General features: G+C 39.8%; 1 protein-coding gene across 3 annotated transcripts; it reads left to right on the forward strand.

Moving 5' to 3' along the window:
* The first annotated feature begins 966 nt into the window (after positions 1–966).
* LOC111836146 (interleukin-20 receptor subunit alpha-like) lies at positions 967–11102 on the forward strand. Of its 3 annotated transcripts, XM_072702919.1 has the most exons (8): positions 968–1183; positions 2905–3037; positions 5361–5563; positions 7180–7355; positions 7917–8061; positions 8735–8874; positions 9599–9747; positions 9778–11102. In XM_072702919.1, the coding sequence occupies exons 1-8, from the start codon at positions 1129–1131 to the stop codon at positions 10373–10375; spliced, it is 1599 nt and encodes a 532-aa protein (XP_072559020.1). In that variant the 5' UTR covers positions 968–1128; the 3' UTR covers positions 10376–11102. The 3 variants fall into 3 exon arrangements, with proteins under 3 accessions (XP_072559019.1, XP_072559020.1, XP_072559018.1); XM_072702918.1 differs by having other exon boundaries at positions 967–1183; positions 9602–11102; XM_072702917.1 differs by having other exon boundaries at positions 9599–11102.
* Positions 11103–11879: the final 777 nt, after the last annotated feature.

The raw sequence follows: 11879 nt of genomic DNA on the forward strand, positions 1-11879 counted from the left end.
ACATTTATTGGCTTTCACATTTCCAGTTGTTCCATCCAGCACTTCTACAAATGGTGGGGGTTGGGCAGTATGTGAGGAGTATGGATTAGATGGGCGGGGCTGGTGACTGTGCTGTCCAGGGACTATAAAGCTCTCATTACACCTGCTCCCTCTCTAGTTACTGTACACCCTAGAATATCACAACAATGTGGATATACTTGTAGCCCAGCCCAGCCAACACCTAACAATTACAAATGCTTCACCTTTACACACTATACCAATTGTGTTCTGCCAGTATGTTATGCATTTGCTAAGAAAATAACTACGGATAATACTTTCCATATAGTGCATCCAGGATAACACTAGGCCACCTGACATTTTGATTGTATCTTATTTTAATTACAGTTCTGAGAACAGAATAGCACATGCAAAAAAATCTTCTATTGATTTAATTATAACAGGGTACCTAATTCCCAGATGAAATAATTTATTTTTTTATATATGTTCCTTTTCTGTAGAGATATTTACTACAACATCTGAGAAATTAAGGTTGTTTAAGAGTAAAGCAATGCTGATCTGGGTACAATTTCAGGATGTGTAACAACTTCCATAAACGTGAATAAACTGGGTTACGGACAGTGGTATGTTTACGTGTGTGTATTACATTGTGGGGACATTTGTAAGGAAAACCTGTTTTTTTATGTTGTTTTCGTTCCCCACAACGGGAAACTCAGTTTTATGCAAATCTATTAGTGGAGTAAAAAAAAAAAAGTACCAAAAGTCTTGTATTTAATTGGGTTAATTATGGTTAAGTTTAGGACTGGGTAATGGTTAAGGTTATCTTAGCTGGGATTAGGGTTATGACCACATAAATTAATGTAGAATGTTCTTCATAAATGGCGTAATGCTGAAGAACGAGAAAGCGACGACCTGCGAAAGCTTCCCCCTCCACCACAAACTCCGCCCAGGCTGCACATGAAGTTAACCGTGATTTCAGTAACCCAGCCTCACTGAGCAGACTTTGCTCTTGCAAACCTGTCCGCCAGGAGAGACACTTGCACTCCGATGTAGTCTACATACTTTAAGAAGCCAACCTGGAGGATTACCACCACAGACTACAATGACATCTGGGCACCTGATGAATCCTCAATGCTAAAGCACATTTTCTTGACGGCACTTTCCCTTCTTTCAATAAGGGTTACAGGTAAATATAATTACCGAAATATCAACGGTTCTCTGTATTCGCATATCTCTTCTCGGTTTAAAACAGTAATATGTTTGATTATTCATTGTGACTAATTAGGCACTGTTTCACAATCGCCACAATCGGGGACATTCTGATACACTTCAAAGCGGCAAAAAAAGCTTAACACATAATGTAGGTTAACTCAGTGCCAGAATAAGAGAGTCAAACTTCTCGCAGCCTTTATGGGTCGTAAACACTATCAACTGTAAAGTGATTGAAATCGCAACCCAGTCTAAAATTGATATTTAGGACATTAACGTTTCCTCCACATAGACGTCTGTTGTAAGGAAAAAGCTTACGGTTAAGGCCTACATTAATGTGCCAAAAACAATGCTCGAGTATAACCAAATTCTCCTACACTTTACATTCTGTCAAGACTGCTTCTGTCAAAAGACTGAAAATGAAACCAAATGCAAAGCGTATACTTTGAATGTCAAACATCTTCCTCTCCATCAGGATCTGTTATAAGGAAAAGACTTAACATTACCCTACATTAATGTAACAAAACATACAGCTGCAAACTCCAAATCTGTCTCCCACTTTACTGACTCCATGTGTGACTTATATGGTTATGTCATATTGTAACTGCAAAGCACAAAGTTATACATTAAGCTTATTTTTTTCCTTATAATGAATCTTGATGGAGAGAAAAAGGTTTAACATACAAACTATACATTTTCCTTTGCATTGCATATCCGATCCTTTCATATGGGATAGTGTTTATGATCTGAGAGGTATAAGAGCGAAATTTGGTTGTGTTTGGTCATTGTTTTGATTCTAAAACCTTAAGATTTTTGTCTCCATAGCCTCTCTAATGTGTGCTAATGAAAAACAGCCTAACGTATAGGTTTGTGTTTATACGTTACAGATTCCTCTGCAGCAGGTGTGCGTAATACAGTGTGGTAACTGTGTCGGAAACAGTCGATTCCGCGTAAGGTTACTTTAGAAAATCGGCCAGTTTTGTTGTAATTGCTTATGATACGCAGATAAAATATTCTTATTGATATTATTCTTATTTTAGTTGCGATGTGTGGTTGGAGGATGAATTTAAGTTTGTAATGCAGTATTATGCAGTATTAAATTCAATTCGATTTTATTTTAGAGCGCATTTTCATTCTCAGAGGAAATCATTACTTTGTCTCAAAGCGCATTGTACCCCCCTGAAGCCCCCATGCAAGAGGGTTTTGCATGTGGCTGCGGATAATTGTACTCCACAATGTGTTCAATTGTATGCTATTACTGAGAGCTTTGATATGAAATTACAATTTCATGTATAAAATATTGATTGTTATCTGTGACCCGTTCTTAGTTTTCTAACGTATTCTTAGTCATGGCACACCGTCTGAAGCTCAGGAAGTTTATGGGGTTTTGAAACAAGACGAGGGAACATAGTGTGGTTACATGAAGTTGGCGAAAAGAACTTCTCTGTACCTAAATACAACACTGTTAACTTTCGTGTCGAAAAGGTGTTTTCGCCTCAACAGAAGCTCTTTAAAATATGTTTGAAATAAACGAGTAAGAAAATGTAGCCTATATTAAATGAAGAGGAGTTGTGCCTGAAATCTAAATAATTATAAAAATTCAATAGCATGTCTCATTTAATGACTTTATATTTAACTGCATGGATTGACCATTCCAGTTTAAAGGAAAGCATTCAGTAACTTTTGTGTTCCTCATAGCCGTCACTCACGGAGCTGCTGTCGCTCCACCCCAGGATGTCAAGTTCAAGTCTATAAATCTGCGGAACATAGTGGAGTGGAGTCCTGGACCAGGGACACCGAAGGGGACATGGTACGCTGTGGAGTATGCAATGTAAGGGCCGTCCGGATTCTCCAGGTCAATTAGCTACTGGCGTGATCAGCCTCTAGCAGAGTTGCCAACTTTGGCCAGCTGGCTAGCGTGAGATTTTCAATTCGAAACAAATCTGCACACGCATTTACATGAGTTTTATTACCTTGTTAATGGTCTGTAGTGTTTGCTTACTGCCCCAGCGCTTTTGATTTTAGGTTTATAACGGAATAATATAGATTTTCATAAGATTGTGTGCGTGAGTCAGAAAGTGTGAATGTTGCACCAACTGCTGTAGTTATTCTGGTTCGTCTGTATCACTTTACCCAAATACTCCACTGTCATATACAGTAGCAACAGAAGAGTGGCAATCAAATACTGTGTATCTTTCCGAATTGCCAGTGTTCAGAATTACTTCTGCTTAACTGTATGACTGCTGCTTGGCTTGGTGGTTAACACTGCGGCCTCACGGCCTCCAGTGCTGTGAGTTGAATCACTGTCACTGTTTGGGTGGCGTTTACATGCAGATTCTCTCCTGTAGTCCAAATGCATGTGGGTAGGTGAACTGGGTTTTTTTAAATCGAGTCTGATTATGTGTGCTAGCTCGTGCCCTCAGATAGACTGGCATCTGCTCCAGGCAATAAACTCCTGGCACAACACAACCCATGTTGGATAAGTCATTACAGAATATGGATGTATAGCCTAATTACCAAATACGGTTTTTTTTTTTTTTTTTTTTTTTTGGTAAAACAAATGGTAAGATGACAATAGATTATTACTTGAAAGGAAAAGGGGAATTAAAAAGAGAGAAAAGACATCACTCATTTCAAAAATTGTAATGACAAGTTACTATGGTTAGTACATACATAAGGTTATTATGCAGTAGGGTTGGACAATCCAATTTTAACTTCAGTTACGATTTTGGCTGGCAATGATTTTCAAAACAAAATAAGTGAGATAAAACAATTTTTGTGCTGCATTTTGTTTTGCAGTGATTAGGACTGGGTGATACGACCCCAAATCAATATCACGATTAAATGAACATTTTACCTTGATTACAATTAATTATTGTTTAATTTCTTTTGTTTGTTTTGTTTGCCATCATATTTCACTGACAAGATTTGTACTGAAAATATGCTTACCTGTTAAATTCGGGATATTTTTTCTAATGAAAGACTGTATATCTTTGTGATTTAAACTAATTGAAAGCAACACACAAATGAAGTATTTATGGTCATTTATTGAACATTTCTAACAACTGACATCAAATCACAAATTGCTTGAAATAAAAACGTCTTATGAAAAGGGTAACATTTTAATTTTAATGTAAATAGCAAGTTCCCTAAAAACGTAGAAAATACAGTTTGCATTTCTTAACTACAGTGATCATGTCTATCTGTGTGAAATTCATCACCATAAGTGGATCATCATAATAACTGATTTTTTTTCCTTTTTCTTTATGTCTCAGGCAGATTTCTGTCAAATTTACATTTGTATATTTATTACATTTATATAAGGTAATAAAATGGACAGTGTTGCTATTTACTGAATTTTATCGACTCTTTCAAAATACATTACAGCTGTTTCAAGCGCTTTTCAGTGTACGATACTGCACAAATTAAATGACTAAACTGTATAATTCCAATACGCTATAATACAGTACAGTGCGTAAAATATAGCTTACTGTAAATTAGCTGCTGCACCTCGGTGGCTCGTTTTTAGTAATTTATCATAAGCCTCGTAATTGAGAGAAAATGACTTTCTTTTTCCCGCCATGTTTTCTATGCTATTCTATTCTATTTAAAATCCAGTGCACCGCTTTCCAGATGCTTTTCATTTGTTTCTCAGTTGAATTATATTTAGAGTTAACGGAAATCCACTGTTAAAAAGACAAGTTTTTTTTAAAAGCTCAATTAATGCGTGATATTTCTAAAGTAAATGAGTAATCGTGTTACATAACTGTGATCTCAATATTGACCAAAAGAATCGTCATGATGATTTTTGCCATAACCTGGCATCTCTCTTATGCAGTATATATGTGTAGGGGTTGCATGCTGTAATTTACTAAAAAGAGTGGGCATGTCTGATGGAAAAGAAAATGATATAAGATACTGATATCAGATACTGATTTAGTGAAATGTGTTCAGGGATAAACCATAGCAATGCCATAAAAACAAATATCAGTCAAATATCTCTTAATTTTCTTGTTGCCACTGACAGTTAAATTCATTTAATGGGCCAGATCAGTAGATTATGTTCCCACGGAGGTGTTGACTCATGTCAGCTCCTTGGTGAGGGCCTTGCCATGCTACTCCAGTTCTCAGGTTGCGACTGTTCCCTCCTGCAGATACGGTGAAGAGGACAAGGCAGCACCCGGCCAGGAGGTATGGAAAGGGGTCAAGGCATGCAAGAAGCTAAGGAAGACCTGGTGTGACCTCTCTACTGAGACCAGTGACCTGGAGGAAAAGTACTATGCCAGGGTCAGGGCTGTGGGCAAGAACGGATCCTCAGAGTGGAACCACACAGACCGATTCGACCCCTTCTTAGACAGTAAGCCGACCTGTCAATCACCAACATCATTAAATTGACCACAGTACCTCTCTATTTCATTGATGTATAGTGTGTTTATTTATATCTTATCGTTTACAAATATGTATGTATTACTCATATCTTATTGTGTGTGCGGTAATAAGCATAGATATCTTTATATGTAATCAGAGGTTGGCAATCTTCCCAAGAAAACATATCACGATCTTTATAACACACAATCTCGATCCACATTATGAATTACGATCTTTGTTCCCAACTTTGAAACTTTGTGCTTTCAAGAATACCCAGACTCAAATAAGTGTAAGGACTAATCTATTAGCACCATTTAAAATACAATATTGCATTAAACACATGGTAAATGTCAATTAAATTCTGAGATACACCTTTGTTCAATATAACAAATAATTTGTTGGTTGCTTCCATTTCAGGTGGTAGCATAGATTTGCCATATTACGTCTGGAACTGTGGCCTGACAAACTTTGATTTATGAAATATCTGACTGTGTATGCCCGATTTGTAGTTTGCACGTCTGCACATGCACAGAATTACACTTTACGGCATATTTTATGATGGTACCACTTTGTTTCATGACATTTTCACGACCTGACCTGCTTCCATTAATAATTATTTTCTACATCAGTTTCCATTTATGAACTGCTTGTCATTGATCTCCACCAGGGATATTAAGCCAGATATCTATGACTGCGTCTTTATGGGTCTCGCTAGGTACCCCAGTCACGATGGGGTGACCATATATGTCCCTCCAGTATAGACTGAACCAACGCTATAAATATACCAAAATACCATGTCGTTGGATAGCAGCGATTCCAACGGACGGAATATAAATAAAAATTACGGATATGGGATACCGTACTTATGTAATGGTATTGATCCCCAAAATTGGATATAGACAACCAAAGTGAATCCTTAAAACAAAATAACAACCAAAGAAACTGATTTTTTTTCAGTCAGCAGAATCATTAACACCAGTTCTTGCTAAACAATAAAGCCGCCCCTGTAGTTGTGGGATGACAGTGTCAGACAGTATAATGCGGTGCAGACATGCAAGGTACAGATTGGGCAGGTAGTACACGTCGAGTAGTTACACCTTGGATCTGTGCTTTGTTCACAAACCAACACAATCACACGTCTCTGGCACAAGGTCTCTCTTGTGTGACTTATCTGAAAAACAAATCAATGTGAGCTATCGGCATGGCCGATGTGGAAGTATGGTACAGATCGGGTAGTGACAGAGCTTAGTTCTGGCCATTGTTTTATGTGAAGTTTTATGTGAAGTTTGGGAGTATTAGTAGGAGGACATAAAAGATCACGATCTCTATGATTCGCATGAAAAGTGGATTACAGACGTCTTCAGGATGGATCACGATATAAAATCGCCAGATCACCCATGCCTATATGTAATTACAGTATAATTAAGGTCAGGCATTTTTGTATTGAGAAGGGCTTTAAATGATTTCTTGATCTAAATTCCTTTTGAATTTGCTGCACACGTATGAGGTATTGAGCTGACAGACATAAAAGTCCTTGTAGCAGTGGGTGCTGCAGGCTGAGGTGTCTGATGCATGTTTTTGGTTTCATTTTTCTCTACTTATCAGCAACCTTTGGACCACCGGTCGTTAACATTCTGGTGAAGGAGCGTCAAATGTTCATCAACCTCACAGGTCCAATGAGATGGAGTAACAAAGAAAGCAATGAACCTATGGCAGAGTACTATCCGGGGAGCCTGATGCTGTACAACCTGTCCGTCCACAACAAAAGGACTGGGCAAACGGTTGGTATTTCTTTGCAAATTCCTACTGCTTCTTGGAAATGAGGCCATGAAGTTCATCGTCACTCTGTGTTCTTACATTTACAAGATTAAACCACACAGGAAGCTGGAAGCCTGTATATGTATGTGCAAGCAAAGTATATTTACAAAATGTAGCTATCTGTGAATTTATGGACTGTTTATAAAACACACACTCAAGCAAACACACATGCACACACACACACATATGTGCACACACACACAGCGTTTGCAGTTCAGTATCAAAACACCAGAATTATTCTTTAGTTTGCTGTATGGAAATGTGTCGCGCTGAAGTGTAAATGTGTAGAGTTGGTGAGCATGGTAGCTGAGGGAAAACAGCTCCGTCCATGTAGATGGTGCAGATTTCTGTCTTCAGCCTGAAGAATGCTTCAGCTTCTTGGCACAACACTTCAAAAACATCTTCATATCATTCCCAAAAGTGTGTCATTCACGCTTTCATTTTCATTTCATGGCAAGGGGGTCATTAGTCAAAATTCTTTTCATTTCTTGGTACCATTCAGTTATATTTTCCTGTTATGTCAGGAGATCCACCTTCTTGACGGCACCTCGAAGGAGCTTTTATTGCAAGACTTCAACACTCTGTACTGCGTCTCTGCAAGCGTCTATTTCTCATCGCTTCCCATAATAACCCAGGTGTCTTTGAAGCAGTGTGTGACTACGGGAAAAGGTAAGTAAGTCCTCTGTGCACGCTTACTGGATTAACCTGACACAGGACATAGTCTCAGCTCACAAAAGATTGTACTTTCCAGGTACACACAGTAATTGTATTTTGGCCAACGGTGGTGTTTTCCCACAAATATATCCGGCTTGTTGGCCTCCTTCCTGGTCTGCATACAATCAGTTTCTTTTCCCTGTTTCCATGTTTTCTTTCATGCGTTGAGTTTCAGGTTGCAGCTATTTAGGGCTGGCCAGGTGTGCTCTGGTACTCTAGGCAAGATTCTGTTGAACAACCCCCTCCCCCCCCCCCCCAAGGGGAACAGCAAACAATTTTTTTCAGTACATGTTCATTTAAAACATTTTAGTAGCACTGGGTGTTTGGCTGCTAACTAGCTAGCTAGCATTTGTCTCACAAGAGAAGTGTTGAAAAATAAAAATAGTCTAAATAACTCATGTCATGAATGCAAAGAAGGTAATTCTCCTGTTTTTTTTACTCACTCTGTTGTAGCCCCTAATCAAATGGCACCCTAACGATCACCTATATCACTTAAAGGGTGGGCCAGCCCTGCAGCTATGTGTGTGTGGGTGTGTGTTTGTGTGAGCCTGTGTATTCAGTAGGTAAACAAGCGAACCTCTGGCAGGAACTTTTCTGACCTTGTCATCCCCCACGCTCTGGTCCCCAGACCCCCAGGAAACACGGGCGCTGGTGCTGACCCTGGGGGGTATCCTGCCTTTAATGATTATCCTGCTGCTCTTGGTCTTCGTGGGGGTTCCCGTGTACCACTATGTTTTCTGCTCCAAACAAAAACACCCCCCCAATCTGGTAAGCCAAACCTGATGCCTTAGTTTCCAGTGACGTCAGTCTTTTCACTGTTGGATTATTGTCATCCCGCTATTGTCGCAGCCCCGTTAAAATTATCTTGCTGATATAGTTATCCTGCTGTTATCTCTACGCTGCTGTTACAGCTATCTCACTGGTATCACAATCCTGCTATCTCACTGATATCTCTGTACTATTGATATCTCTATCCTGCTCTTATTGCTATCTCGCTGATATCTCTGTACTATTGATATCTCTATCCTGCTCTTATTGCTATCTCGCTGATATCTCTGTACTATTGATATCTCTATCCTGCTCTTATTGCTATCTCGCTGATATCTCTGTACTATTGATATCTCTATCCTGCTCTTATTGCTATCTCGCTGATATCTGTATCTTGTTGTTATAGCTATCACACTTCTGGATGACATTATATTTAGAATAAATCAGCATCTACAGTAACAGGCTAATTTATTTTGATTCTGTTAGACATAAAATCAGAAATTTAGCAAAGGAAGTGAAGTAGACACAATGATTTCTGTCTGAAACCTTTTGCGAGTAATCATTTCGGTTTTAATTGTTGAGAATGGTTAGCAAGAAGGGGGTCAAGACTTCACTTGTGTGTAGCTGCAATGGATAATCCACTGCTAATCATTTACCTACCTGTTATAAATTACCTAAATGTAATCCATTGCTGGACTAACGACAACATGCTGCCCCCCCTTAGCAGCTGGTCCCGCACCTCCCGGAGTTCCAGCACTTTTATTCCGACATGCTCCTGAAGGTGAACTTCATCTACGTCGACAACGCCATGGCCGAGTTGGACCCTGAAGACCAGGGAAGAGCCAAAGGCCCTCAAAAAGCCTCCCTCCATCCTGCCCACCAATCAGAGATGGAGATGCTTCTTGCCCACCAATCAGAGATGGAGATGCTTCTTGCCCACCAATCAGAGATGCAGATGCTCCCAGCGGCACCGTGCTCGGCATACGCCGCCCAGCAAGGAGCCCATGAGGGGGTCGTGAAGGCGGAGCCAAGGACTGTGGTTCAGCAGGAGGTTCACGGTGTAGAGGTGACTCAGAGCGAGGGCTCCGACTACGGCTTCGTGCTCAAGGCCCAACCGGTGGAAGAGGTGGCCAAGGTTACCCAGGCATGCCTGCCGTTTGCTGGCGAGGGCCAAGTTCCCGGCGACAGGGTGGGCGGAGCCTCGGCTGCATACAAACAGCAGTGGCAGGCTGCCTGTCCGGGCCTCCAGGAGGAACACGAGACAGAAGAAGGCACCATAGTGAACTGGGACCCGCAGACTGGCACGATTCAGCTCCCTCTGCTCTCTGACTTTGAGCCAGAACTCGAGCCTGTGGAGGAAGTGAGCCTGCGCTGTGACGACGCCCATTCCTTTGACGTCTTCTCTAAAGTTTACATCAGGCGCTCGCTAGATGGGTCCACTGAGTTCGAAGATGATCTGACCAAAATGGAGAACATCTGGGCTCTCCAGGTCAACATGTGAAAATGAGACATTGTGAAATCAGTGATATTCCACTGTTTGCCAAATCTTACAATGTCATGTGCAGGATGTTTGTGGAAGGTGTGCACAGCTGGCGTGTACAGAAAATAATGAAGGAAGAATTATAGTGTTGATTTAATTAGTTAATGTTTGCTTTTATCGGCTTTTTAAAACATGATGTTTTCATTTTATACAATGTGTTATACATTAGCATTTTCAGTTGGCTGTTTATAACTAATCTGAGATTTAAATACTTTATTTTTATATGTATGTTTAAAGTATGAGTGAATATAAAGGTACAAAGAGCTGTTAGGGAATAATAATGTAATATAGTATAGTATTAGACTCTCTATGTAATGCAATTTTAGTATTAGTGATTGTTACAGCAACTTAGCAACCTAATGCAGTGAACCAGCCTAAATCAAACGTTACGGAGAGTGAGTTTTAGCCTGGTGCGAGTATGGGTAATGAAGTTACACCAATGAGCATTCTCGCCTTTGCCAATGATATGACATCTCACTATGGTGAATGTCTGTCCCATTATAGATTAAATATCAGCCTGTTTACTTTATGATAGAGTGAATGTACCTTCACAGTTATTAATGCTTGTTCGTTATATTGATTTATTACATATCCTGTATTACCACATAGTCAGGTAAACTCTGCAATCTAACTGCATTTGTTTTATATCCTGCTCCTATATTGGTAAAACATCCACTCTACAGTCTAATGTTCTTTTCCTCAATTTATTGGGACACTCTCCCCTGTTCAGTGACTTTGGGAACTGTTTACATGATAATGTGAATTGTTAAAACCTTACAGGAAACAGTTCTTATCTGTAACTGTTTTTGTTGCTAGCTCCAAGTTATCAGGAGTGCATCAATACATCGCAATATGCGATACTACTGATAATGAATAATATGTAGAATATGTCCTTTTTGTCTTCAGATAGTCCATGAATATCAACGCGGAACACTGATATCTCCATATGTTTCAACCAGGTAGATGGTGGTGATGCAACCATCTGGGCTGGGTCACACTTCTGGCCCAGGTTCGGCTGTTGGAAGTCGGATAGATTGACCCAACTCCAATGATTAACTGGCTGGCGGCTTGGTTTTTGTAGCGAGGAATTTCTTCCTGCTGTTACAATCGCTGATCCAGAAATAGCCATCTGAGATCTAAGCAGAAGTATTTCCACAAGATAATTAGAAGTAATTCAGCAACAGGACTGAAAGTACTAAAAAACAGGCCCAAATGTAGAGCCTTTGGTGAGGATTGATGTATGGGATTGCCTGGGTATTATTTTCTGAAAATGCTTTGTAATAATTTGTACAAAAACAAGCAGATTGTTCTTACAAATCAAGCTGACCGGCTGGACAGATCGAAGAAATCCCCTTTGCTAGCAGTATGTGGAAGTCAGATGAGGGAAGGATATTGTATACAGATGAAATTGGCTACCACACAGCAATAAACACGAGACTTCTGTGTCCAAACATCCCCTCTAGTC

Source organism: Paramormyrops kingsleyae, chromosome 19 (genome assembly GCF_048594095.1).
Source record: "Paramormyrops kingsleyae isolate MSU_618 chromosome 19, PKINGS_0.4, whole genome shotgun sequence".
NCBI classification, from domain to species: domain Eukaryota; kingdom Metazoa; phylum Chordata; class Actinopteri; order Osteoglossiformes; family Mormyridae; genus Paramormyrops; species Paramormyrops kingsleyae.

Bases quoted from the DNA above. Each gene is read 5' to 3' on its own strand.
- LOC111836146 (XM_072702917.1), top strand. From the start codon at position 1,129: ATGCTAAAGCACATTTTCTTGACGGCACTTTCCCTTCTTTCAATAAGG. The intron at 3,038-5,360 runs GTAAGGGCCGTC...TCCCTCCTGCAG, and splicing joins TACGCTGTGGAGTATGCAAT to ATACGGTGAAGAGGACAAGG. The intron at 8,062-8,734 runs GTAAGTAAGTCC...TCTGGTCCCCAG, and splicing joins GTGTGTGACTACGGGAAAAG to ACCCCCAGGAAACACGGGCG.